Here is a 27,884-nt window from a genome sequence, read left to right as displayed (position 1 = left end):
GGACATCACTTAGATGTCATGGTGCGTGGCTAAAGGAGGTTCATTAGATGTAGCTTTCTTCAATCCCTCGATGCTTTTGGCAAGTAAGAATATAAAACCATGTTTAGAGTGGCATCCAATAATTGAACTTTTAGGTGGAGATGGATTATATCATTATTTGACCAAGTATTGCTAAGTTTTTATTTTAGTAATGAATTATAAAATAATATGAAATTATTATATTTAATAGCTTGATTATATAGTAGATAATTATTGAATTTTATAACTAAGTATAGATTCCATCTATGAGATTTAAGTCAACCTTAGAATGAGATGTTCTTCTAGCACTTGTTAGCACTTATATCTGAAATACACCAAATTGTAAAGTAACTCTCATTCAATAATATGCAGGTGAGACTCGAGAGTTCTTGCCTTTCATATGGTATTGTAGAGTTGTACATGTGAAGTAGTTACATCTTGATAGACTTGGTATTAATGTAAGTATAGGAGATTAAACTCAATCTACATAACAAAACGAGGGTTATAAATTCTTTCTTTCTTTCTTCTTCTTCTTCTTCTTCTTCTTCTTCTTGTAGATTGAGTTTAATCTCCCATACTTACATTAATACCAAGTCTATCAAGATGTAATCTCCTATACTTATAAATTCTTCTTCCTTTCTTTCTTTCTTTCTTTCATTTTTTTTTTTTTATCTCCGGAGCTCTTTGTGTTACCTTCGGCTATATCATTTTCTTCAGCTTAACATTTGCTAACAGTTGGATTTACCAGGTGAAGAAAAATATGAAGAGGGATGGAACTATTTTTTTCCCTTTTTCATGAACATGGATTCAACTTTGACACAGTCCTTGTGCTATAATGGTGACTGAAGTGTAAATTAATCAGTCGCCACACTTCTTTTAGAAAAGGATATTACATGTAGAAATCCCCAAAAAGCATGCAATGACTTCCTGTCTACTTAGGAAGTTAATTAATGCCCTTGAAGGCAGTAGCCACTAGTGCTAGCATGGAAAGCAAGAACATGAATGTTAAACTAAAGATGGGCCCTTAGTTTCCACTGGCACTACTTGTTTGAACTCTGAGCGCTCTTTGTCAACTTCAGCCTTTAAACACTTCGCATCATTCATTTTCTCTTCTTTGCTTTTTCCCCATAAAACACTATAAAGACCTGCGACCAACATGAGCCCACCCAATACACTACAGCACAAGAAGTGGACAAAAGAAATTAAACAATGAAATAATGATCATTAAATTTAAAAAATTAGCGTAACCCAACTCATTTTATACCTTTATAGCCCAAAATAAATAATTATTTTTCTTGAAAAATTAATGATATGGGTAAGCGCGCATATACATATATATATATATATATATATATATATGTATGTTCTAGCATCCCCCACCGATATATACACCAATTCTTAATTAGATTCTCAAGCTATTTGTTTCCTCAATTGGGACCTTAATTTATTGTAAAATCTCATTTTATTTCCTCATCTAAAAAGAGTAACTTTTTAACAGAAATCATCAAGTTCTCTTCAAGAAAATTTCTATTGAATGCATAAATTTTAAAATCTAGACAAAATGAAAATGTCATATTAATAGATATAGATGAGAGTACCCAATTAAGAATTTTGAATATATCAAGGATCAAACTGAGAAACAAAATTCATATGGAAATCCAATTGAGAATTAGTGTATAACTTGGAAGACTTACATAAGGTTTGAACAAAGAATTAAAGTACCTTCCCAAAGTGATGATCTCGCATAGTAGAATAGCAGAAAAGAACATTGTAAAGACCAAAGTGACTGGTGTAGACATGGCTAAAAACACTGGCCCTTTTTTCTCTATAATCCATGCTTGCAAGTAGAATGTAACACCAGTCACCACAATTCCCTATCGCAAATGGAAATTATATGAATTAATATATAGGCATTTTCTACGACATGCTTGGATAATGATATTTGATCTTCAAAAATATTTTTTTCTAAATGGCTAAACAATAACATAGAGATAATCAGTTAAAAATTTAAACTTTTTGATCATTATATTTTAGCCTAGCGAGTTGATTTGGAATTTGAACTAGACTAAATTTTATAAACAATAAAAAAAAAATTAATTTGATAAAAAATTTATATCGATCTATAACATGATTAATTTAATTAAAATTCATTGATTTAAAAAAAATTAAAATGATATTATTTTATTTAAAAAAATAATCTAAATTAATTTAAATTAATTCACTCGAAGCATTTGCCCTAGTTAATATGTAAATTATATTTAATAACTATGCCGTAATAACAACGAATTAATGTTTCATAATATTATAGAAAATATGAAAAGTCATTTTGGAAACTAAATTAATAATGTGAGGCAAAGAAGTATAAAGAATAGATAAGAGAACTTACACAGTAAGCCACAGCAAGAAGTCTAACATTCCAGCCCAGCTCCCACTCACGAGGATCTCTTTCAAAGCCAATAGCAATGGTAAATAATTGAATTGTGCTTAGAAAGCACTGAAGAGTTATGAATAGAAGCTTTGATGGGTAATCTTTCAGAACCCGTCCCTGTCTCAAAACAGTAGCAAATTAGGTCATCATTACTAAAACCTCATACATGTTAGAGTATTCTGAAAAAATATCTGAAAGTTCAAGAACATTGATAAACAGAAATTCAAAAGGTGGTCTTGGTGTTATATACTTCATGTTCATGTGTTTTTAATAAATGCAGGGTATTTAAAAATATATTAAAATTGTATTTGTTAAATTTGTGTTATTTTTAATATTAAAATTATTAAAAAAATACTTTGAAAAAACATGTTAAACAACAAAAACAAATACCCCTTTAATGACAAAGGGTTAAATCATAAGAACTGAAGGAGAACATTGTAGAATTTACAAGGGTTAGAATATAGTTATTCAATTATAGAATCATAGACAGATAGAAGAGGCTAGACTAGATAGAGCTACCTGCAACACTAGCCATAAGCCCCATAAGGTGTTGGACACGAACAAGAGGAAGCAACCCTTTATCCTGGTTTGGCTAGAAGGAACATGACTTACAATTCCATGGCTCTCAAAGAGGTGATGAAGACACAAAAGATTAAAGTGGGGACCCTTGTATAAGGCAAGGGTTATTGCACCAGCAATACATGCTATTATCCCAACAATCTTCGCAATCCCTGAGACTGACCTCAATTTCAACACCTCCATTCTATAATCAAAATTTCATAGTTAAGTTTAATCCAAAGAAACTTTAATTTTAATCACAAACAAAACGTTTCAATTAATTTACAAATATATAAAATGGTAATTTATATTTTTTGTTAATTCTAAACTATAGTGTGTGTGTGTGTGTGTTAATGTCTAAGGTTCCTTAAGGTCACCATAATTAATTAGGTGTTAGCCTGTTAATCAGGTGTTCATTGTAGAAACGAATTGCCAAAATTCATGAATAATGATTCTTAAGAGATTACCTGAGTTTTAAAGGGAGGGAAAATGAGTACTAAAGCTATTTTTATTGGTGGGCTATAGTATAAATATGCTAGATTTAAAATGGGTAAAAGCAAAGTTAACGAGAATAGCTGATGATTAACATATTAATAAAGATATATATATGAATTTTGATAATTAATTGATATCGTAAAAAAATAAAGTTAAGATCAAAGAAACACTTTAAGATTTTGAATCAAATTTAAGAAACATTTGAATCAAATCACTTTATTAATTATCGTTCAAATCACTAATTTATCAACAAACATTTGAATCAGATTCCACTGTATATATTCGTATGAAAAGGTGCTTATAATATCCATTAGTTTAAAGAGTATATTGTACTAATTATTAGCCATTATTTATTTAATATATATTGTAAGGTATTCCTACAGGATTTATACCCTTCAAGTTCAGTGGTAGGGATAACGTCAAAAACTAAATTCGAATAAAACATAGCAATGAACTCGAACCAAATTGGGATGATGTCATTGCTCATTTTAGATGCATGAGAAGCAATGATGTGACTAGTCTAATAATTGTTTGAGGAAGCACTAGGAGATCATAAATCTTCCAAACGCAAGAAAAATTCTATATTATTAAGGAGGTATCTTTGTGTGAAAATATATTTAATTTTAGTAGATGTATTTGGAATATATATATATATATATATATATATATATATGACAGTTGTGAACATCAAAGGTGGGACGCAATACCTAGAGCCTTACCCTTCTTGCTTTTGCAATAACATCTCGAAACTACGAATACTTTAGTGTTGAACATCAACTTGCTTGTACTTAATAACGGAGATTGCCAATTACCTAAGTAGAACCGCCAAGAAGAAAGTGACGACAGGAATGCAGTTTGAAATTGCAGCAGCCAAAGTTGCAGATGCATAGACGATGCCAATACCACATATATCCAAGGACAAACTAATCCTAAAATGGAAACCACAAAATTAAAGAGCATTCTCAGACTCTATAGAAACTAATTAGTTGATCATAAACACTCAGAATGAATCTATTTTTTCTTAATTCTTTAGCCGGAAGAAAGTAAAGATCATGCACGTGCTCATGCTACATAGCATGAAGACAGTACATGTATCTTAAAGAAGGAAGAAAGTAGTTGTAAATTGAATTTGAATACGTACCCAAATAGAGAGAGGAAGAAAATTTTGCAGAAGGTCACGAACGATAGGGTTGGTCTATTTTTCCTATAGAATTCAAGAGAAAAGTAAGGGTCAGCTTAATTTCAACATTATGGTTAGCTAATAAAGATCAGAATTAGTTCATACAGGAGGGTAAAAAATGATAAACAGCATGAGATTGGAAATGAATTATACCATTCGAAATAGAAAGCAAAAGGGGCTAAGAAAAGAGTTGCTGCTGCCTGTCTATAGAAGACAAACACATAGTTGTTCATACCACCATTGAAAGCAGCCTTGGATAGCATGAACATACCACCATAGATTGATTGCACTAAAAGCACAGCCAAATAAGGCTTCTTTTCACCCATTACTCAAACAAGATAGGTATATATGAGAACTACAAGTTTTTTTTCTAAGATTACGGTAGCTAGAGCTTCAGTAATGTTTAAAGCTAGAAACAATAAACATATGGTGAAAGCTAGCTTATGTTTGGTTATGATCACCAAGGTTTATATAAGTTCAACATTCTAAGGGCAATGATGAGAATATCCAATGAAAACTACTGGCCTCTTCTATTGGGATGTGTGTGACCAAGATAGGAGGCTACTTTTACTACTATAATAAGGGACCACCAAAAGGTTTTCTGATAATGGTGTCTCTATTCACTACTCATGCAGTGATTGATTTTTCATTTGTAACCCTTTTTCAATGAGAGGGACTTTGGTGGTATATCCAACTATCATATTTAGTTTCTTGTCATGTGAGTATATACGTTCCCAAAATGGAATTCTAATCCACACTGCCTTTGTATTTTTTCCCAAGAGGTAAGGACTTTCCTTTGTTTTGTTTTCACAGAAAATAAAGAAATACAAAAGTTTTTGCAAATTTTGTTTTTATTTTTAAATTTTTGAAAATAAAAATAGAAAACCTTTTTTTTCATTTCATATATATATAAACAGCAACCACCACCATTAATATTGGATTTAAGGATTGGGTTTTAAGTGAGTTTTAAATCTTAGGGACCATTATAATGGTAATAATATAATGAAGAACATAAACAAAGAAAAAACAGCAGACAAAACCTGAGGCATGTAAAAACATTGTTATTAAATATATTTCCTCCATATAATGTTATCCGTCGTGATTCAACATCTTCTTCCCCCGAAACAAGGGATGCATAAACAACAGATATAAATCATAAGGAAAAACCCAGCTAGGTTTAAAATGTGCAAGAAAAGTGCATGGTATATATAAGTTGTTAGTTTGTAATAGTTAAGAAGAAAAATAAATAAGAAAATTAAAGAGGTGTACTATCATAAAAGTTCTTAAAGTACAAGAGTTATTAGGAAAATATGGTTGTTGTCACTAGGACGAAGCCGGCTGACGCATTTTAAGATGTGAGGTTTTTGAGAGGTATGTTGTTGGAAAAAAAAATAGTATTAAGTTTAATTATAAAATTATGATTAAGTTTTAAGATTTATCATTTAGTATTAAAATTATTAGAAAATTTATAGTTTGTGAGAGTCTGAAAAAAAAACTGATTGTATAAAAAAAAGACATATTACTCCCAATACACTTTACTTAAAATAAGTTGTATTGTTATTTAATTATTTTTCTAAATTAAATTTCTATATGTTGGTTTTCTTCCAAGATCTAAAACAGATCTTCATTCTTACAGAATCTTTATTTTATTGGGTGAAATCATATTCATTCTGACAGAATCTTTATTTTATTGGATGAAATTATAGTCATTCTAAAATTTAAATTTTAGCATCATATTTATTTTTAACTTTGTATCTCTAATACCTAAGAGTATACTCTATTATATAGTTTTACACTCCTAAATATTAAAGTTTACTTACAACCTCTAATATAAAATGAACAAATTGATTAGTAAAGGGTTTTTTACATTTTGGCTAAATCCTAATGAATAATAATATATTGGTTATGGTATCTTTTTTTTCGCTTTCATTAAAATATGAAAAAGATGCATTTGTTTTTGTTTTTTTATGGAAACATACTTGGAAAACTTTTTAGGATTTGACTATATCCATGAAAATAAAATATTTTTTTAATTTTTCTTAAGGGAAAATTAATTTAAAAATTTTGAGATTTTTTTATTTTCTTAGAAAAATATTTTGAAGAAAACCAAGTGTTTTAATACCAAATCTATATCTTTCAGTATAAATATACAGTATAATATTATGCACAATTGATAAAAAAACATGCGAAAAAATCATAATTTTTTTATATAAATTTTGGAATTTTTTATATTTTAATAATAATAAATATATGGGCTTGGCTTGGCCTGGCAAATAGGGTTAGACTAGTCAGATTAGGCTAACTAGAGGCCCAACAGATCTGGGCTCCTCTTTTTTCTTTCTTGTTTTATGCTAAAATTGGCCTAACGTTTTGGGTTAGGCTGAAACAAGTTCAGCCCGAGATCCATATGGTCATTGACCCAACCCAGCGATCTCATGAATTATATTTCACGCTGCATGCAGAAAAAATTATTGTTTTGTAAGCAATGACTCCACCATAGGTAATAGATGAAGAGAAGAAAGGGAAATAAAGATTACTTAATGTTAGGGTTATACAGTTGGTGGCCTAGTTAAGAGGCTGTCATGAGGCTGGTGGAGAGAATGATGACTGGCATCAATTTCTAAAGAAGAAAAAAGATGAAATTTATAGAAAAGAGAGAGAATTTTATGGTGTCTTCTTCTAACATAAAATGGTCGGCTAGTTGTTATGTTAATGACTTGTGGTGAAGCTGGTGGTGGGAAAGTCTATGGTGATGATGGTTGGTGGTTGAAATGATGGAGACGGAGAAAAAGAAAAGTGGCAAAAAATTAGGAGGAGAAAATTTTTTTTAAAAAAAATTTGATCTTGATTTTCTCCTCTTTCGAATCATGAAATCCACATCTATTTGTAGGGGATGGAAGAGGGATGTTTTGTCTCTACTCATGCCAAATCTTGACTCTTGGTTCAACCCAAAAATATCATAACCATTGGTTCAAAGAATTTATCATAGGCTATTAGTTTTGTTGCAGGAAAAAAATTGGTCAAGTTGACCACTTTTAGGCGGTACCACAGCCATTATAGTGTCCATTAGTAAGAAAGGATTACATCGGCATGTAGCCAAATGTCAATTGATCATTTTCGTATAAGTTTTATCCAATTTAGTATGGGGATTTGGCATAAAATGCCTTGGGAATGAGATCACTCAAGCAACCTCTCTAGAAAAGAACATGAACGGTCAACTCCAAAATAGTGTCATTTTGGTATTTTTCCACTTTAGTCTTTTGATTTCTGATTTCTCTTAATCACACCCTTAATTGGCTTCAAAGTTTTAATTTTATACAATTATACAACTGATGAACTTCAATCTAATCTCTATAAATCTCTCTTTTTTTCATTTTGATCCTTAGTCTTGAATTTTTCAATTTAACTAGTAATTGACCACTAAACTTTCAAAAAAATTTAATTTTACCCTTGATTTCAGCTGATTGAGTCCTTAGAATTCAACACCTTTTTTTATTTTGGACATTGGTTACAAATTTCTTCAATTTAGCCCTTAATTCACCCCAAAATTTTGATTTTCTTACAATTTTACCCTGATTTGAATTAATTAACTTTGTAAAAATTTGATCTCTTAGAAAATTTCAATGTTTTCAATTAAGTTCAAATTGGGCTTCCAAACTTAATTTTTTACCAATTAAACACCTAATAAAATTAATTTGACCTATTTAAAGTATAATTATGTCCTTGCACCTAATTAAATCCTTTAATTAGGCCCAAATTGATTCTTAAACATAATTAAACTTTAATTTGGCTCATGATTAAATCAAATTGGCCTATTAAAAATATAATTGTATCCCCTAACTTAATTTTTATGCAGATTCGTCCAATAATGATTTAATTTTACCTTGAATCAGTATTGTCTCTTCAATTTTGGGTATAATAAGGTATAATTAGACTTCCAATTTATCCAAAATTGCACCTTAATCTTTCTATATGTTTGAAATCCTCCTTAGCCTGCTTTTCCAAGTTACTAGTCTTCTTACTTTCTTTATTTTATTTCTTTATCTTTATTTTGGAAAGAAAAAATATGAATTTAAAGAATAACCCAAAATGGGTTATAACAGTCGAAACATGTTATTTCTCTATTATTGTTTGCTTCTGTTCCTAATGAGTTTTAGAAAGAAGTTGTCTTTACTGCTATAAGTTTGATTAATACAATTTCATCTTTTTATATTTTAGGTTTTTCTCCTTTTAAAAACTTATAGGAGTATACCCCTGATTATTCCTCCTTTCTAATTTTTTATTGCATTTATTTCATTCTTCATCCTCATGTAGAATATAATAAGTTATCCTCTCGATCTGTTATTTACGTCTTTTTTGGTTATGGTGAAGGTAAAAAGGAATGTTGTTATTTTGATTCAATAACAAAGAACTTTTATGTGTCTTGTCATGTTATCTTTCTCAAGCATATACATTTCTTTTTTATTCCATCCACTACTCATAACTTGATTACATCTAATTTTATTTGTACATATCTTTTTTTTTTTTTAGAATTCTGATGGTTTATCATTTCAGGTTCCTAGTACCTTAAGTACTCTTTGGCATACCTGAAACTCCATTCTCCTTTACAAACCCTCCAACTCTGTCTGAGATTGTAGATCTACCTCTATGTCAATTCATACGCATTTGTAAGTCCATAAAGTTATCAAATTATTCCTATTATTATTATTCTTTATTATTTACTTTCTTTTTAGCTTTTATCTGTTGTCTTTTTGAACCTTCTTCCTATAAAGAGACAATTCTTGATTTTCTTTGCAGCAAGCTATGGATGAGAAACTTTCTACATTATATAAGATAAATACTTGGGATTTGGTTCCTCTACCTTCTAGTAAAAGTGTTGTTGGTTCTCATTGGGTGTATAAAATCAAGACTAATTTTATTGGATTTATTGAGCGATACAAAGGTAGGTTAGTTGTAAAAGAATACTTTTAATAGTATGGTATGAATTATGAGGAGATATTTGCCCCTGTTACAAAAATAACTATTATTCATACTCTTATTGCAGTAGCTTTAGTTCGTCAATAACATATCTCTTAACTTGATATTAAAAATGTCTTCTTGAATGGAGATCTTCAAGAAGAAGTTTATATGGCATCCTTTTATAGTGTTTCACATGGCTCCATTTATATTTGTAAGCTCAAAAAAGTTCTATATGGTCTTAAACAAACATCTCATACTTAGTTTGAAAATTTTTTTATTGAGATCTCTTCTTTTAGATTTGTTTCTAGTAGTCATGATTTTACTGTCTTTGTTAAGTGCACTAATGCATATCATGTCATTTTATCTTTATATGTTAATAATATGATTATTATTTGTGATAACATTGATAGTATTTTAATTTTAAAGACAGAGTTAGCTAAATAGTTTGAAATGAAAGATTTGGCTTATCAAAATCTCTTCTATATTTGAAAATAATATATATATGATTGATTTATATGCTTATTTTTTGTTAAATAACTTACATCATGTATTTTAAAAAATAAATCAACCTGATTAGTAAAATTCTTGCTCAATTTAACGGAGGTCAAAGTGGATCAATTGAAAAACTTGATCCAACTAGATTTTATGATGTTGATTACTTGATGATAGTATGAAATTATTATCCATATTTTTACATTATGTCCAATTGGACCATAATGAGATTATGTTGGATAACAATATTACCTCTGATAAATACACAAAAGAAAAAACAACATATAAAATTGAGAATGAATAACCCCACACATGTAAGTTTTTTTTATTGAGCTTTAGCATCTGGGCTGGACATCACTTAGATGTCATGGTGCGTGGCTAAAGGAGGTTCATTAGATGTAGCTTTCTTCAATCCCTCGATGCTTTTGGCAAGTAAGAATATAAAACCATGTTTAGAGTGGCATCCAATAATTGAACTTTTAGGTGGAGATGGATTATATCATTATTTGACCAAGTATTGCTAAGTTTTTATTTTAGTAATGAATTATAAAATAATATGAAATTATTATATTTAATAGCTTGATTATATAGTAGATAATTATTGAATTTTATAACTAAGTATAGATTCCATCTATGAGATTTAAGTCAACCTTAGAATGAGATGTTCTTCTAGCACTTGTTAGCACTTATATCTGAAATACACCAAATTGTAAAGTAACTCTCATTCAATAATATGCAGGTGAGACTCGAGAGTTCTTGCCTTTCATATGGTATTGTAGAGTTGTACATGTGAAGTAGTTACATCTTGATAGACTTGGTATTAATGTAAGTATAGGAGATTAAACTCAATCTACATAACAAAACGAGGGTTATAAATTCTTTCTCTCTTTCTTCTTCTTCTTCTTCTTCTTCTTCTTCTTGTAGATTGAGTTTAATCTCCCATACTTACATTAATACCAAGTCTATCAAGATGTAATCTCCTATACTTATAAATTCTTCTTCCTTTCTTTCTTTCTTTCTTTCATTTTTTTTTTTTTATCTCCGGAGCTCTTTGTGTTACCTTCGGCTATATCATTTTCTTCAGCTTAACATTTGCTAACAGTTGGATTTACCAGGTGAAGAAAAATATGAAGAGGGATGGAACTATTTTTTTCCCTTTTTCATGAACATGGATTCAACTTTGACACAGTCCTTGTGCTATAATGGTGACTGAAGTGTAAATTAATCAGTCGCCACACTTCTTTTAGAAAAGGATATTACATGTAGAAATCCCCAAAAAGCATGCAATGACTTCCTGTCTACTTAGGAAGTTAATTAATGCCCTTGAAGGCAGTAGTTACTAGTGCTAGCATGGAAAGCAAGAACATGAATGTTAAACTAAAGATGGGCCCTTAGTTTCCACTGGCACTACTTGTTTGAACTCTGAGCGCTCTTTGTCAACTTCAGCCTTTAAACACTTCGCATCATTCATTTTCTCTTCTTTGCTTTTTCCCCATAAAACACTATAAAGACCTGCGACCAACATGAGCCCACCCAATACACTACAGCACAAGAAGTGGACAAAAGAAATTAAACAATGAAATAATGATCATTAAATTTAAAAAATTAGCGTAACCCAACTCATTTTATACCTTTATAGCCCAAAATAAATAATTATTTTTCTTGAAAAATTAATGATATGGGTAAGCGCGCATATATATATATATATATATATGTTCTAGCATCCCCCACCGATATATACACCAATTCTTAATTAGATTCTCAAGCTATTTGTTTCCTCAATTGGGACCTTAATTTATTGTAAAATCTCATTTTATTTCCTCATCTAAAAAGAGTAACTTTTTAACAGAAATCATCAAGTTCTCTTCAAGAAAATTTCTATTGAATGCATAAATTTTAAAATCTAGACAAAATGAAAATGTCATATTAATAGATATAGATGAGAGTACCCAATTAAGAATTTTGAATATATCAAGGATCAAACTGAGAAACAAAATTCATATGGAAATCCAATTGAGAATTAGTGTATAACTTGGAAGACTTACATAAGGTTTGAACAAAGAATTAAAGTACCTTCCCAAAGTGATGATCTCGCATAGTAGAATAGCAGAAAAGAACATTGTAAAGACCAAAGTGACTGGTGTAGACATGGCTAAAAACACTGGCCCTTTTTTCTCTATAATCCATGCTTGCAAGTAGAATGTAACACCAGTCACCACAATTCCCTATCGCAAATGGAAATTATATGAATTAATATATAGGCATTTTCTACGACATGCTTGGATAATGATATTTGATCTTCAAAAATATTTTTTTCTAAATGGCTAAACAATAACATAGAGATAATCAGTTAAAAATTTAAACTTTTTGATCATTATATTTTAGCCTAGCGAGTTGATTTGGAATTTGAACTAGACTAAATTTTATAAACAATAAAAAAAAAATTAATTTGATAAAAAATTTATATCGATCTATAACATGATTAATTTAATTAAAATTCATTGATTTAAAAAAAATTAAAATGATATTATTTTATTTAAAAAAATAATCTAAATTAATTTAAATTAATTCACTCGAAGCATTTGCCCTAGTTAATATGTAAATTATATTTAATAACTATGCCGTAATAACAACGAATTAATGTTTCATAATATTATAGAAAATATGAAAAGTCATTTTGGAAACTAAATTAATAATGTGAGGCAAAGAAGTATAAAGAATAGATAAGAGAACTTACACAGTAAGCCACAGCAAGAAGTCTAACATTCCAGCCCAGCTCCCACTCACGAGGATCTCTTTCAAAGCCAATAGCAATGGTAAATAATTGAATTGTGCTTAGAAAGCACTGAAGAGTTATGAATAGAAGCTTTGATGGGTAATCTTTCAGAACCCGTCCCTGTCTCAAAACAGTAGCAAATTAGGTCATCATTACTAAAACCTCATACATGTTAGAGTATTCTGAAAAAATATCTGAAAGTTCAAGAACATTGATAAACAGAAATTCAAAAGGTGGTCTTGGTGTTATATACTTCATGTTCATGTGTTTTTAATAAATGCAGGGTATTTAAAAATATATTAAAATAGTATTTGTTAAATTTGTGTTATTTTTAATATTAAAATTATTAAAAAAATACTTTGAAAAAACATGTTAAACAACAAAAACAAATACCCCTTTAATGACAAAGGGTTAAATCATAAGAACTGAAGGAGAACATTGTAGAATTTACAAGGGTTAGAATATAGTTATTCAATTATAGAATCATAGACAGATAGAAGAGGCTAGACTAGATAGAGCTACCTGCAACACTAGCCATAAGCCCCATAAGGTGTTGGACACGAACAAGAGGAAGCAACCCTTTATCCTGGTTTGGCTAGAAGGAACATGACTTACAATTCCATGGCTCTCAAAGAGGTGATGAAGACACAAAAGATTAAAGTGGGGACCCTTGTATAAGGCAAGGGTTATTGCACCAGCAATACATGCTATTATCCCAACAATCTTCGCAATCCCTGAGACTGACCTCAATTTCAACACCTCCATTCTATAATCAAAATTTCATAGTTAAGTTTAATCCAAAGAAACTTTAATTTTAATCACAAACAAAACGTTTCAATTAATTTACAAATATATAAAATGGTAATTTATATTTTTTGTTAATTCTAAACTATAGTGTGTGTGTGTGTGTGTTAATGTCTAAGGTTCCTTAAGGTCACCATAATTAATTAGGTGTTAGCCTGTTAATCAGGTGTTCATTGTAGAAACGAATTGCCAAAATTCATGAATAATGATTCTTAAGAGATTACCTGAGTTTTAAAGGGAGGGAAAATGAGTACTAAAGCTATTTTTATTGGTGGGCTATAGTATAAATATGCTAGATTTAAAATGGGTAAAAGCAAAGTTAACGAGAATAGCTGATGATTAACATATTAATAAAGATATATATATGAATTTTGATAATTAATTGATATCGTAAAAAAATAAAGTTAAGATCAAAGAAACACTTTAAGATTTTGAATCAAATTTAAGAAACATTTGAATCAAATCACTTTATTAATTATCGTTCAAATCACTAATTTATCAACAAACATTTGAATCAGATTCCACTGTATATATTCGTATGAAAAGGTGCTTATAATATCCATTAGTTTAAAGAGTATATTGTACTAATTATTAGCCATTATTTATTTAATATATATTGTAAGGTATTCCTACAGGATTTATACCCTTCAAGTTCAGTGGTAGGGATAACGTCAAAAACTAAATTCGAATAAAACATAGCAATGAACTCGAACCAAATTGGGATGATGTCATTGCTCATTTTAGATGCATGAGAAGCAATGATGTGACTAGTCTAATAATTGTTTGAGGAAGCACTAGGAGATCATAAATCTTCCAAACGCAAGAAAAATTCTATATTATTAAGGAGGTATCTTTGTGTGAAAATATATTTAATTTTAGTAGATGTATTTGGAATATATATATATATATATGACAGTTGTGAACATCAAAGGTGGGACGCAATACCTAGAGCCTTACCCTTCTTGCTTTTGCAATAACATCTCGAAACTACGAATACTTTAGTGTTGAACATCAACTTGCTTGTACTTAATAACGGAGATTGCCAATTACCTAAGTAGAACCGCCAAGAAGAAAGTGACGACAGGAATGCAGTTTGAAATTGCAGCAGCCAAAGTTGCAGATGCATAGACGATGCCAATACCACATATATCCAAGGACAAACTAATCCTAAAATGGAAACCACAAAATTAAAGAGCATTCTCAGACTCTATAGAAACTAATTAGTTGATCATAAACACTCAGAATGAATCTATTTTTTCTTAATTCTTTAGCCGGAAGAAAGTAAAGATCATGCACGTGCTCATGCTACATAGCATGAAGACAGTACATGTATCTTAGAGAAGGAAGAAAGTAGTTGTAAATTGAATTTGAATACGTACCCAAATAGAGAGAGGAAGAAAATTTTGCAGAAGGTCACGAACGATAGGGTTGGTCTATTTTTCCTATAGAATTCAAGAGAAAAGTAAGGGTCAGCTTAATTTCAACATTATGGTTAGCTAATAAAGATCAGAATTAGTTCATACAGGAGGGTAGAAAATGATAAACAGCATGAGATTGGAAATGAATTATACCATTCGAAATAGAAAGCAAAAGGGGCTAAGAAAAGAGTTGCTGCTGCCTGTCTATAGAAGACAAACACATAGTTGTTCATACCACCATTGAAAGCAGCCTTGGATAGCATGAACATACCACCATAGATTGATTGCACTAAAAGCACAGCCAAATAAGGCTTCTTTTCACCCATTACTCAAACAAGATAGGTATATATGAGAACTACAAGTTTTTTTTCTAAGATTACGGTAGCTAGAGCTTCAGTAATGTTTAAAGCTAGAAACAATAAACATATGGTGAAAGCTAGCTTACATGTTTGGTTATGATCACCAAGGTTTATATAAGTTCAACATTCTAAGGGCAATGATGAGAATATCCAATGAAAACTACTGGCCTCTTCTATTGGGATGTGTGTGACCAAGATAGGAGGCTACTTTTACTACTATAATAAGGGACCACCAAAAGGTTTTCTGATAATGGTGTCTCTATTCACTACTCATGCAGTGATTGATTTTTCATTTGTAACCCTTTTTCAATGAGAGGGACTTTGGTGGTATATCCAACTATCATATTTAGTTTCTTGTCATGTGAGTATATACGTTCCCAAAATGGAATTCTAATCCACACTGCCTTTGTATTTTTTCCCAAGAGGTAAGGACTTTCCTTTGTTTTGTTTTCACAGAAAATAAAGAAATACAAAAGTTTTTGCAAATTTTGTTTTTATTTTTAAATTTTTGAAAATAAAAATAGAAAACCTTTTTTTTCATTTCATATATATATAAACAGCAACCACCACCATTAATATTGGATTTAAGGATTGGGTTTTAAGTGAGTTTTAAATCTTAGGGACCATTATAATGGTAATAATATAATGAAGAACATAAACAAAGAAAAAACAGCAGACAAAACCTGAGGCATGTAAAAACATTGTTATTAAATATATTTCCTCCATATAATGTTATCCGTCGTGATTCAACATCTTCTTCCCCCGAAACAAGGGATGCATAAACAACAGATATAAATCATAAGGAAAAACCCAGCTAGGTTTAAAATGTGCAAGAAAAGTGCATGGTATATATAAGTTGTTAGTTTGTAATAGTTAAGAAGAAAAATAAATAAGAAAATTAAAGAGGTGTACTATCATAAAAGTTCTTAAAGTACAAGAGTTATTAGGAAAATATGGTTGTTGTCACTAGGACGAAGCCGGCTGACGCATTTTAAGATGTGAGGTTTTTGAGAGGTATGTTGTTGGAAAAAAAAATAGTATTAAGTTTAATTATAAAATTATGATTAAGTTTTAAGATTTATCATTTAGTATTAAAATTATTAGAAAATTTATAGTTTGTGAGAGTCTGAAAAAAAAACTGATTGTATAAAAAAAAGACATATTACTCCCAATACACTTTACTTAAAATAAGTTGTATTGTTATTTAATTATTTTTCTAAATTAAATTTCTATATGTTGGTTTTCTTCCAAGATCTAAAACAGATCTTCATTCTTACAGAATCTTTATTTTATTGGGTGAAATCATATTCATTCTGACAGAATCTTTATTTTATTAGATGAAATTATAGTCATTCTAAAATTTAAATTTTAGTATCATATTTATTTTTAACTTTGTATCTCTAATGCCTAAGAGTATACTCTATTATATAGTTTTACACTCCTAAATATTAAAGTTTACTTACAACCTCTAATATAAAATGAACAAATTGATTAGTAAAGGGTTTTTTACATTTTGGCTAAATCCTAATGAATAATAATATATTGGTTATGGTATCTTTTTTTTCGCTTTCATTAAAATATGAAAAAGATGCATTTGTTTTTGTTTTTTTATGGAAACATACTTGGAAAACTTTTTAGGATTTGACTATATCCATGAAAATAAAATATTTTTTTAATTTTTCTTAAGGGAAAATTAATTTAAAAATTTTGAGATTTTTTTATTTTCTTAGAAAAATATTTTGAAGAAAACCAAGTGTTTTAATACCAAATCTATATCTTTCAGTATAAATATATAGTATAATATTATGCACAATTGATAGAAAAACATGTGAAAAAATCATAATTTTTTTAAATAAATTTTGGAATTTTTTATATTTTAATAATAATAAATATATGGGCTTGGCTTGGCCTGGCAAATAGGGTTAGATTAGTCAGATTAGGCTAACTAGAGGCCCAACAGATCTGGGCTCCTCTTTTTTCTTTCTTGTTTTATGCTAAAATTGGCCTAACGTTTTGGGTTAGGCTGAAACAAGTTCAGCCCGAGATCCATATGGTCATTGACCCAACCCAGCGATCTCATGAATTATATTTCACGCTGCATGCAGAAAAAATTATTGTTTTGTAAGCAATGACTCCACCATAGGTAATAGATGAAGAGAAGAAAGGGAAATAAAGATTACTTAATGTTAGGGTTATACAGTTGGTGGCCTAGTTAAGAGGCTGCCATGAGGCTGGTGGAGAGAATGATGACTGGCATCAATTTCTAAAGAAGGAAAGAGATGAAATTTATAGAAGAGAGAGAGAATTTTATGGTGTCTTCTTCTAACATAAAATGGTCGGCTAGTTGTTATGTTAATGACTTGTGGTGAAGCTGGTGGTGGGAAAGTCTATGGTGATGATGGTTGGTGGTTGAAATGATGGAGACGGAGAAAAAGAAAAGTGGCAAAAAATTAGGAGGAGAAAATTTTTTTTAAAAAAAATTTGATCTTGATTTTCTCCTCTTTCGAATCATGAAATCCACATCTATTTGTAGGGGATGGAAGAGGGATGTTTTGTCTCTACTCATGCCAAATCTTGACTCTTGGTTCAACCCAGAAATATCATAACCATTGGTTCAAAGAATTTATCATAGGCTATTAGTTTTGTTGCAGGAAAAAAATTGGTCAAGTTGACCACTTTTAGGCGGTACCACAGCCATTATAGTGTCCATTAGTAAGAAAGGATTACATCGGCATGTAGCCAAATGTCAATTGATCATTTTCGTATAAGTTTTATCCAATTTAGTATGGGGATTTGGCATAAAATGCCTTGGGAATGAGATCACTCAAGCAACCTCTCTAGAAAAGAACATGAACGGTCAACTCCAAAATAGTGTCATTTTGGTATTTTTCCACTTTAGTCTTTTGATTTCTGATTTCTCTTAATCACACCCTTAATTGGCTTCAAAGTTTTAATTTTATACAATTATACAACTGATGAACTTCAATCTAATCTCTATAAATCTCTCTTTTTTTCATTTTGATCCTTAGTCTTGAATTTTTCAATTTAACTAGTAATTGACCACTAAACTTTCAAAAAAAATTAATTTTACCCTTGATTTCAGCAGATTGAGTCCTTAGAATTCAACACCTTTTTTTATTTTGGACATTGGTTACAAATTTCTTCAATTTAGCCCTTAATTCACCCCAAAATTTTGATTTTCTTACAATTTTACCCTGATTTGAATTAATTAACTTTGTAAAAATTTGATCTCTTAGAAAATTTCAATGTTTTCAATTAAGTTCAAATTGGGCTTCCAAACTTAATTTTTTACCAATTAAACACCTAATAAAATTAATTTGACCTATTTAAAGTATAATTATGTCCTTGCACCTAATTAAATCCTTTGATTAGGCCCAAATTGATTCTTAAACATAATTAAACTTTAATTTGGCTCATGATTAAATCAAATTGGCCTATTAAAAATATAATTGTATCCCCTAACTTAATTTTTATGCAGATTCGTCCAATAATGATTTAATTTTACCTTGAATCAGTATTGTCTCTTCAATTTTGGGTATAATAAGGTATAATTAGACTTCCAATTTATCCAAAATTGCACCTTAATCTTTCTATATGTTTGAAATCCTCCTTAGCCTGCTTTTCCAAGTTACTAGTCTTCTTACTTTCTTTATTTTATTTCTTTATCTTTATTTTGGAAAGAAAAAATATGAATTTAAAGAATAACCCAAAATGGGTTATAACAGTCGAAACATGTTATTTCTCTATTATTGTTTGCTTCTGTTCCTAATGAGTTTTAGAAAGAAGTTGTCTTTACTGCTATAAGTTTGATTAATACAATTTCATCTTTTTATATTTTAGGTTTTTCTCCTTTTAAAAACTTATAGGAGTATACCCCTGATTATTCCTCCTTTCTAATTTTTTATTGCATTTATTTCATTCTTCATCCTCATGTAGAATATAATAAGTTATCCTCTCGATCTGTTATTTACGTCTTTTTTGGTTATGGTGAAGGTAAAAAGGAATGTTGTTATTTTGATTCAATAACAAAGAACTTTTATGTGTCTTGTCATGTTATCTTTCTCAAGCATATACATTTCTTTTTTATTCCATCCACTACTCATAACTTGATTACATCTAATTTTATTTGTACATATCTTTTTTTTTTTTTAGAATTCTGATGGTTTATCATTTCAGGTTCCTAGTACCTTAAGTACTCTTTGGCATACCTGAAACTCCATTCTCCTTTACAAACCCTCCAACTCTGTCTGAGATTGTAGATCTACCTCTATGTCAATTCATACGCATTTGTAAGTCCATAAAGTTATCAAATTATTCCTATTATTATTATTCTTTATTATTTACTTTCTTTTTAGCTTTTATCTGTTGTCTTTTTGAACCTTCTTCCTATAAAGAGACAATTCTTGATTTTCTTTGCAGCAAGCTATGGATGAGAAACTTTCTACATTATATAAGATAAATACTTGGGATTTGGTTCCTCTACCTTCTAGTAAAAGTGTTGTTGGTTCTCATTGGGTGTATAAAATCAAGACTAATTTTATTGGATTTATTGAGCGATACAAAGGTAGGTTAGTTGTAAAAGAATACTTTTAATAGTATGGTATGAATTATGAGGAGATATTTGTCCCTGTTACAAAAATAACTATTATTCATACTCTTATTGCAGTAGCTTTAGTTCGTCAATAACATATCTCTTAACTTGATATTAAACATGTCTTCTTGAATGGAGATCTTTAAGAAGAAGTTTATATGGCATCCTTTTATAGTGTTTCACATGACTCCATTTATATTTGTAAGCTCAAAAAAGTTCTATATGGTCTTAAACAAACATCTCATACTTAGTTTGAAAATTTTTTTATTGAGATCTCTTCTTTTAGATTTGTTTCTAGTAGTCATGATTTTACTATCTTTGTTAAGTGCACTAATGCATATCATGTCATTTTATCTTTATATGTTAATAGTATGATTATTATTAGTGATAACATTGATAGTATTTTAATTTTAAAGACAGAGTTAGCTAAATAGTTTGAAATGAAAGATTTGGGTTATCTATAACATTTTCTAGGTATTGAGATAACTTACTCACCTAAAGGTTACCTTCTTTCTCAGTCAAAATATGTTGTAGATATTCTTAAGTGGCCTCACTTACTAATAATAAGATTGTATATACTCTTATTGATGTTAAAACAATGTATTCTTCTTCTGATGGTTTATATTTGTTAGATCCTACTTTATATCATTCTATTTGTTGCTACCCTATTTTTTATCCATGTTTTGATATATATATATATATATATATATATATATATATATATATATGATATTTTTCTTTGTAAAAACAAAAAGAACCATCACCCTTAATCGAAATTAAAGTCAACAACCCACATGCTAGTCAAATTCTTAAGGCTTTAATAAATCAGTTATTAAATCCAAAACAATATATAGAAACATGTTCTTATATTTTCACGGAAAATACAACTTGATTTTATTTATCCTTTAGATACTTGACTATATTAAATTAAAGTTTTTATCCTTTTGATTTTATAAAAAAAAATACAAACAACACACTATCACTTTTTACACATCATTATTTACATGTTACCAAATAACAAAAATTAAAATTACCCAAACAAGACCTTAACAATTCAAAAATTACATAACACAACCCCAAAAAATACAGAAACTGTAGGGAAGCCTTCTGGAATAATAGGAACAGTAGCAGCGCGTCTTCTCCATGCGCTGCCATCACTGGTGGCGCGTGGGTCATGCACCACCACTGTTAAATGCCTAGAAATGGCCGGACCTTGGACCTTTACTCCCTTTTCCACCAGTGGTGACCTGCAAAGAAAAATCAAATCATAAAAGCTAGTTAATTTTAGTTGTTTTTCTTTATTTTTAGATTTGTTTTTCTCCTCTTTTTTCAAATCTACCGGATCTGGAGCTGGGCGTTACAAGCGCCGTCGATGATAGGCCAAGCTTATGGACGGCAGGATTGACAACTTCCTTCTTCCTCCTTCATTTCTACACCGGCGGTGTCGTCCACAGCTCCCATGGTTGGGAGATCGACGTGCCTTTCAAGTCTCCCTCTTCGGCCCTTCGGCCTCCCTTCTTAGTTCTTCGTCTTCTTCGTCATGTGCTGTTGTTGGCAGCGGAGAAGAAAGGAGAGTGAGTGGATCAACTTTGGGAGAAATGGGGAGAGGGAGATTGTAGCTGAGGGGTTGTGGCGGCTTAGGAGAAGATGGAAAGGCAAAGGGGTTGATGTGCTTTTTAGCCAATTGAGGGGAAATCTGTGTTGTGGAGGCAATGAGAGGGAAGATCTGTGATGGCTGTTGGAGGCTTAGGGGATTATGCGATCAAAAATCTCCAAAAGCTAGGGGGCGTTGGTGGCTGATTTGGAGAGAAAAAATTTAAAAAGATGGGATGGCGAATTTTTTTTTCAACTAGGAGAAAAAATTAAGTTTAGGTTTTCTTTTCTCTATTTCTCTCTTTAAGAATTATTTTTGTAAAAATTCTCCTTCCCCCTTTATCAATGGAGGTTCACTTATATATAAATCTTTTCATGTATTATTTAAGGAAATATTACAATAATTATTGCAGAGATTGTTTTTCCTAACCAACCTGAATCAAATCATATATTTATAATATTTTATATTGTAATGATTATTTTCAATAACCAGTACGAAGCAAATCATATATATGATTTAATAATTATCTTCTTGACATATTGCTTCCTTAAAATTAGCTCCCCCATGCTTTATATTATCGCCTTTATTTTTATTATTTTTTATTTTTTATTTATCAAAATATGGATCAAAAATAGGGTAGCAACAGATACCCCCTTCTTTACAATGCTTACGAAGCAAAACTCCTCAATGTTTTGCATAATAAGCTTGTAAAGAAAAAAAAAATCTTTCTTGCTTGGTGAGTGATCCACTCATCCAAGGACTTCATTTTTTAAAAAAAGAAAATGGTCTCGTTATCATGGGTGACCTCTTCTTTTTTTAAAAAAATTCTTAGGAAACTCCATGCTTTTCTAGGAAATGATCTCAATATCAGGTGACTGACCCATCTTAAAATTCTTAGAAAACTCCACGCTTTTCTAAGAAACAGTTTTCATATCAAGTCAATAGCCCCTTTTAAAATTCTTAAAAAAACTTCACATTGTTCTAAGAAATGGTCTCCATATCGGGTGACCAGCCCATCTTAAAATTCTTAGAAAACTCCACGCTTTTCTAAGAAACGGTCTTCATATCAGGTGACTGCCCCTCTTAAAAATTCTTCAAAAACTCCATGCTTTTTTTAAGAAACAGTCTCAATATCGGGTGACCCGCCCCTCTTAAAATTCTTAGAAAACTCCATGCTTTTCTAAGAAACGGTCTCAATATTGGGTGATCGACCCATCTTTAAATTCTTAAAAAACTTCATGCTTTTCTCAGAAACGGTATCAAATTTAGGTGATCGGCCCCTTCTAAAATTCTTAGAAAACTCCACGCTTTTATAAGAAATGATCTCAATATCGGGTGACCTACCCATCTTAAAATATTTTTAGAAGACTCCATGCTTTTTCTAAAAAATGGTCTCAATATCGGGTGACTGACCTCTTTTTAAAATTATTAGAAAAATCCATATTTTTCTAAGAAATGGTCTCAATATCGGGTGACCTTCCTCGAAGAATTAAGCAATGCTACTTGACAATTCCTATCATTTTTCATAGTTCCGTTAACCTAAGATTTTGCACCTTAGTAATTCCTAAAAACTTGGAACTATTTTGGCCTTCGTCACACCTTCTCTTGCCAAGTTAGTGTTATGACAATATAGCATGCATGTTTTTTTATTATTATTTTAGAAACATAGGTCCCCTTTTTTATTGTAGACTTATTGAGCTCTTGTTTCCATTTGTTTGTCTGATTCATTCTCTTGAAACGAAATATGCTCCATGCATTATACTTCTGATCCTCTTGGTGAAGAAATCTTTGGTTCCTTATGGGATCCTTTCTTGCTCCATTGAGTATTGTCTTTTATTATTATTTTAAAAAGAAAACTCAAAAAATTTTGTTTTGTTCATGAAAACTGAAACTTTCAATGCAATTAGCAATTCTCATAGAAGATGCTTTTTTAGAAGTTTTTTTTATGATGATTCCCCTTTGGGCTTTAGTTCACTATGGACCCTTGTGTGCACTTTGTACAATTCTTACCCCCAGTATGATATGCAAAAATATATCAAGTTTAAATTTGATTTGGTTCTCCCCAATTGATGGAGTCATCTTCTTAGCCATATGTAAAAAAAATAGTTCAAAGTAGAAGATTTCAAATGCTATGGGATCATATGTTTTATGAAAAAAAAAAAAAAGAGTTTTTTACAAAGAGAATTCATGACTGAACTTTATTTTATTGATCAGTAAGTATATTATTTCTTATAGAGTTAGCATTCACAAGTCTAACTAGATCTCCTCTATCCATTCTAGATAACAATAAAGTTCTTCCCAAGAATGCTTTCTTTACCACGTAAGGGCCCTCATTATTCGGCATCTATTCACTCTAACCTTCTTCTAATAAAAGCAATATTTTTTAATATAAGATCTTCATGGAATTCTCTAGGTCAGACCTTCTTATCATATGATTTGGTCATTCTTCTTTGGTATAGTTGATGATGGCAGATTACAACCATCCTCTTTTCACTTATCAGATTCAACTATTCATATCTAACTTTTACTCACTCTACCTCTTCTAACTCAGACTCTATCAATACTTTTGATAAGAGGATTTTAACTTCTAAAGGTATCACTGCCTATATTCTATATACCAACATATATGGGGTGACTCCTATTGAGATTTGAATTGTAATACAGTACGCATGAAAGACAAATGGCAACATCTCATGTCAATTCTTGTAAGTGACTATCATCTTCTAAATAATCTTGTTGACATTTTTATTAGTAGCTTTTACTGCACCATTCATCTTTGATCTACATGGCGAGTAATTGGAAGAGTTGACTTTCCATTAGCGTAAAATTCTATTATCATTCTCCTATTGAAGTTCTAGGCATTATTAATATTTTCTAATGGACCATATCAATAGATAAAATTTCTTCACTAACATCTTTTTTTTTTTTGTACTACCACTATGTTGGACATCCATTATGGATATTTGACTATTTCTAGAAAACCAGCGTTCCACTGCTTTTCAATTTTTACCTTTACTTTGATTAAGATATTAGGATTAATTCTTCTTAATTTTTGCTTAATTGACTTGCATCCTTCTACCAGCAGTATCCTTTATACTATAATATTTGTATCTAAGCCAAACATATCCTTATAGGACCAAGGAAAAAAAATCTCTCGAAGTAACCAATTCTTCTCTTTTTTTTAGGAGTGATTATAGTCCCTATCTTTATTTTTTTTCTTATTTATTTATTATTATTATTTTCATTGCCTATATCTATGGTTTCAAGTTCCTCTCTAGTGGGTTTCCAAGTTTATTCATGTAGTCCTATTTTCATCTTCCAAGCTTGTTTATGTTGTCCTATTTTCATCTCATTCTTTCTCTTCTACAACTACTATGTATTCTTTAAAGTTTGGCCATTCATTCTTAGTATAAAGTGTAGGTGTTCATTTTGGAAGATCAACTTTAAAAAATGAAAAGTGATGTGTAAAAACATTAAGATGAACTTTTGAAAATACATGATCTCATTAAAGGAAAAAATTTATCTCAAAACATTTGCTCAAACAAAAACATTAGGTGCATAACATTATTCCAAATTCCTTTAAGCCCTTATTTGGTACTGAGCTTTTGGGTGTGACCTTTCTTTGTTTTCCATCCTTTTCTTTAATCGAGTGTTGTGGATTCTAAAAAGAAATCTATGTTTCTAGGTCTAACAAATGCATGTATAGATGCATAAGACAATGTATGATTTATGATAAGAATGCATTTGTATATTGGGTATGGATGCAACCTTCTTGTGAATGAATAATAGCCTCCACCTTATAAACATAAGTCCTCTTATCACATTGCTTTGCTAGGAATACTGCCTTTCATGTCATCTACTTGAATCATATTCACCAAGAGACAGATATTGCATAAAAACATGGGTCAAAGTCCTTTTCATTAATGCTTGATAAGTTTATTATATTTAGAGATATAATATTTTAATCCTTTTCGTCAACAAACTCTATAGCCAAAGGTAAAAAGACAAAGTCGCAGTTCTCAATCTTCCCTAGAAAGGCATTAGTTTCAGCTAGGCTTCGGCGATAGCGAATGATGTCCCTTTCCACATTTCATGCATTAATTCTATTAATTTGAACAAATACAGCAGCTTCATCCATTTACTTATCTGTCTTCTTCATCTTTTTTATGAGCAACATATTGGTTCTATTCAAAATAGTGTTGTTGATGTCTATTTAATCCTCTCTTTTTTTATTCTTGCTAGTTTCTTATCCAAATACTTCACCTTTTTTTACATTCCTTATCAAGTTTTATCCTTATAACTTTTATCTTATCCTTCATAACCACTAACTTTGCTTCAACAAACTCAAAACCTTTCCTTTTACTTTGTTCTTTTATAATCCCTACCAAATGGCTTTCTAACTCCAACAAACTCAAAACCTTTCCTTTTACTTTGTTCTTTTATAATCCCTACCAAACGGCTTTCTAACTCCATGTATTTCTTATTCAAATCCTCATATTTTGCTATCTTATCCATCAATTTGAACAGAACTTGTGCAAACTTTTCTTAGTAATATTTTACGCTTCATTTGCAATCGTTAAAGTCAATATCCATTGCTTCAAGTTTAGTGCAACTTCCAATCCAAACTTATCCCTCCTAAATCCTCCTCACTTTCTTTACTAGCAATCTTCTCCTCACCCAGTTTTAGCTAAAGCTTTGCTATTCTTGCATCTTTATATTGTGTTTGTTCATGCATCATTTCTTACAACATTGCCTTATCTTTTTTTGCTTTTGCTCAACTCTATCCAAAGTTTTTTTTTTCACTTGTCCACTCAACTCCACTTCATTATTTACCATTTTTCTTTTAATAGGATCTTCTATAGTTTTGGGAGATTTGACTCTTACACAAGGCATGGCTAAAGTAACTAAGTCTCTCTATCTTGCATATCCTTCACTTACACTTGGATCCTTTAAACCTTCTATCTCAACCAAAACTAGATGCCTCCAATCTTGTTTGATGATCCCCAAAACTTCTCATGCCTTGGGATCTTTAAACAAATCAAAGAATTGAGCAATTCCTAAAGTCCTTGAAACAAACTACATGCCCCCAAGCTGCCTTGCCACTAGGGCAGGAGCATAAATCACATAACCTGTAATCCCTACTAAGGGCACCCAATGTCTTTGTATACAAATCATCAGGACTTTCACTGTTGTTACCTATGGGGCTCTCCACTTGAAATCACTAGTAGGCAAATCTTTTAATTTATCAACCCAACCTTGGTTGTCTAAATCTCCATATTCTTTTTCTTTTACCAACTTCAAGGGTCTTTGGGTGAACCACAAAAAAATTATTAAATACAAGTTTTTTTGTTTCGATATGGCTAATCATCCAAATATACAACAACTGTGTGTAGCATCTTATTGCTCCTTTTCCAGTCCTCCTACAATGATTAAGCGTCAAGATGGTTTCAGCTAAAATAACAGCCATTAGATTGATTTATGTATTCTCATACTCTACATAAGCAACAACGGCCTCCAAACTCACTACACCCATCTTACTTGGGAACAACACAAAGCCAAATATGCCTAAGGCAATCAATCTCTCCTTTTCTAATCCTAACCTTTTTCTAGTTCAATTTTTAGCATCCTTCATTTTAGATCAATGGCATTCTTTTCCAAAAACTTTTTCAAGTTGGCGATTTTGAGCAATTTGGACAATTCGGGGATGATCTTATCAAATCTCAAAGGGAAATAAATCCTACACAAATTGTTTAGAAACTCAATCAACATTCCATATTCCTCTATAGTGGGACATCGGTCTATGCTTTTAAAAGAAATACACTAGTAGTCTAGATCCTAAAAATGAACTAAGACTTGCACAGCTAGGCTTAAAACTTATACCTTTGTAATTTCCACCAAACATCCATATTTTCCTAAAAAATGCATCCTTATCCACATTCTAAAAGTGAGTCGTTATTGTTCACCTCATTCATAATGCAATTCAGGTTTTTAATTGGTGACAGCTTCTTAGCATCGCTTCTAAGACAGTCTCCTTCAATTAAATGTGACAGTTCAGAATTTTTCTAATATTCTATGATGAAAAATTTAGTTATGGTGGTCATTCCATTCACAATTCATGTTATTCAAGATGCCTTGCGGGTAGACTTATTTTGATGCAAACGATATTATGGAGCATACACCCTAAGGATAGG

The 27,884-nt window shown here is 30.5% G+C and overlaps 2 protein-coding genes across 4 annotated transcripts; both read right to left on the bottom strand.

The window, feature by feature from the left end:
• Positions 1–830: 830 nt before the first annotated feature.
• LOC105140988 (WAT1-related protein At5g64700-like) lies at positions 831–5,109 on the bottom strand. Of its 2 annotated transcripts, none has more exons than XM_011048043.1 (7): positions 4,833–5,109; positions 4,641–4,703; positions 4,312–4,428; positions 2,966–3,209; positions 2,405–2,563; positions 1,741–1,892; positions 831–1,192 (listed from the first exon to the last, which is right to left on the bottom strand). In XM_011048043.1, exons 1-7 carry the CDS (start codon positions 5,003–5,005, stop codon positions 1,024–1,026), a joined length of 1,077 nt encoding a protein of 358 aa, XP_011046345.1. In that variant the 5' UTR covers positions 5,006–5,109; the 3' UTR covers positions 831–1,023. The 2 variants fall into 2 exon arrangements, with proteins under 2 accessions (XP_011046345.1, XP_011046346.1); XM_011048044.1 differs by having other exon boundaries at positions 1,071–1,163.
• Positions 5,110–11,309: 6,200 nt separating this feature from the next.
• Positions 11,310–15,675, bottom strand: LOC105140987 (WAT1-related protein At5g64700-like). 2 transcript variants are annotated; one of them, XM_011048041.1, is made up of 7 exons: positions 15,282–15,675; positions 15,090–15,152; positions 14,761–14,877; positions 13,429–13,672; positions 12,868–13,026; positions 12,204–12,355; positions 11,310–11,671 (listed from the first exon to the last, which is right to left on the bottom strand). In XM_011048041.1, the coding sequence occupies exons 1-7, from the start codon at positions 15,452–15,454 to the stop codon at positions 11,503–11,505; spliced, it is 1,077 nt and encodes a 358-aa protein (XP_011046343.1). In that variant the 5' UTR covers positions 15,455–15,675; the 3' UTR covers positions 11,310–11,502. The 2 variants fall into 2 exon arrangements, with proteins under 2 accessions (XP_011046343.1, XP_011046344.1); XM_011048042.1 differs by having other exon boundaries at positions 11,550–11,642.
• Positions 15,676–27,884: the final 12,209 nt, after the last annotated feature.

Source organism: Populus euphratica, unplaced genomic scaffold (genome assembly GCF_000495115.2).
Source record: "Populus euphratica unplaced genomic scaffold, PopEup_1.0 scaffold318.1, whole genome shotgun sequence".
Lineage (NCBI taxonomy): Eukaryota > Viridiplantae > Streptophyta > Magnoliopsida > Malpighiales > Salicaceae > Populus > Populus euphratica.
Note: the sequence above shows the minus strand (reverse complement) of the source record. Positions and strands in the feature narration are given on the sequence as shown.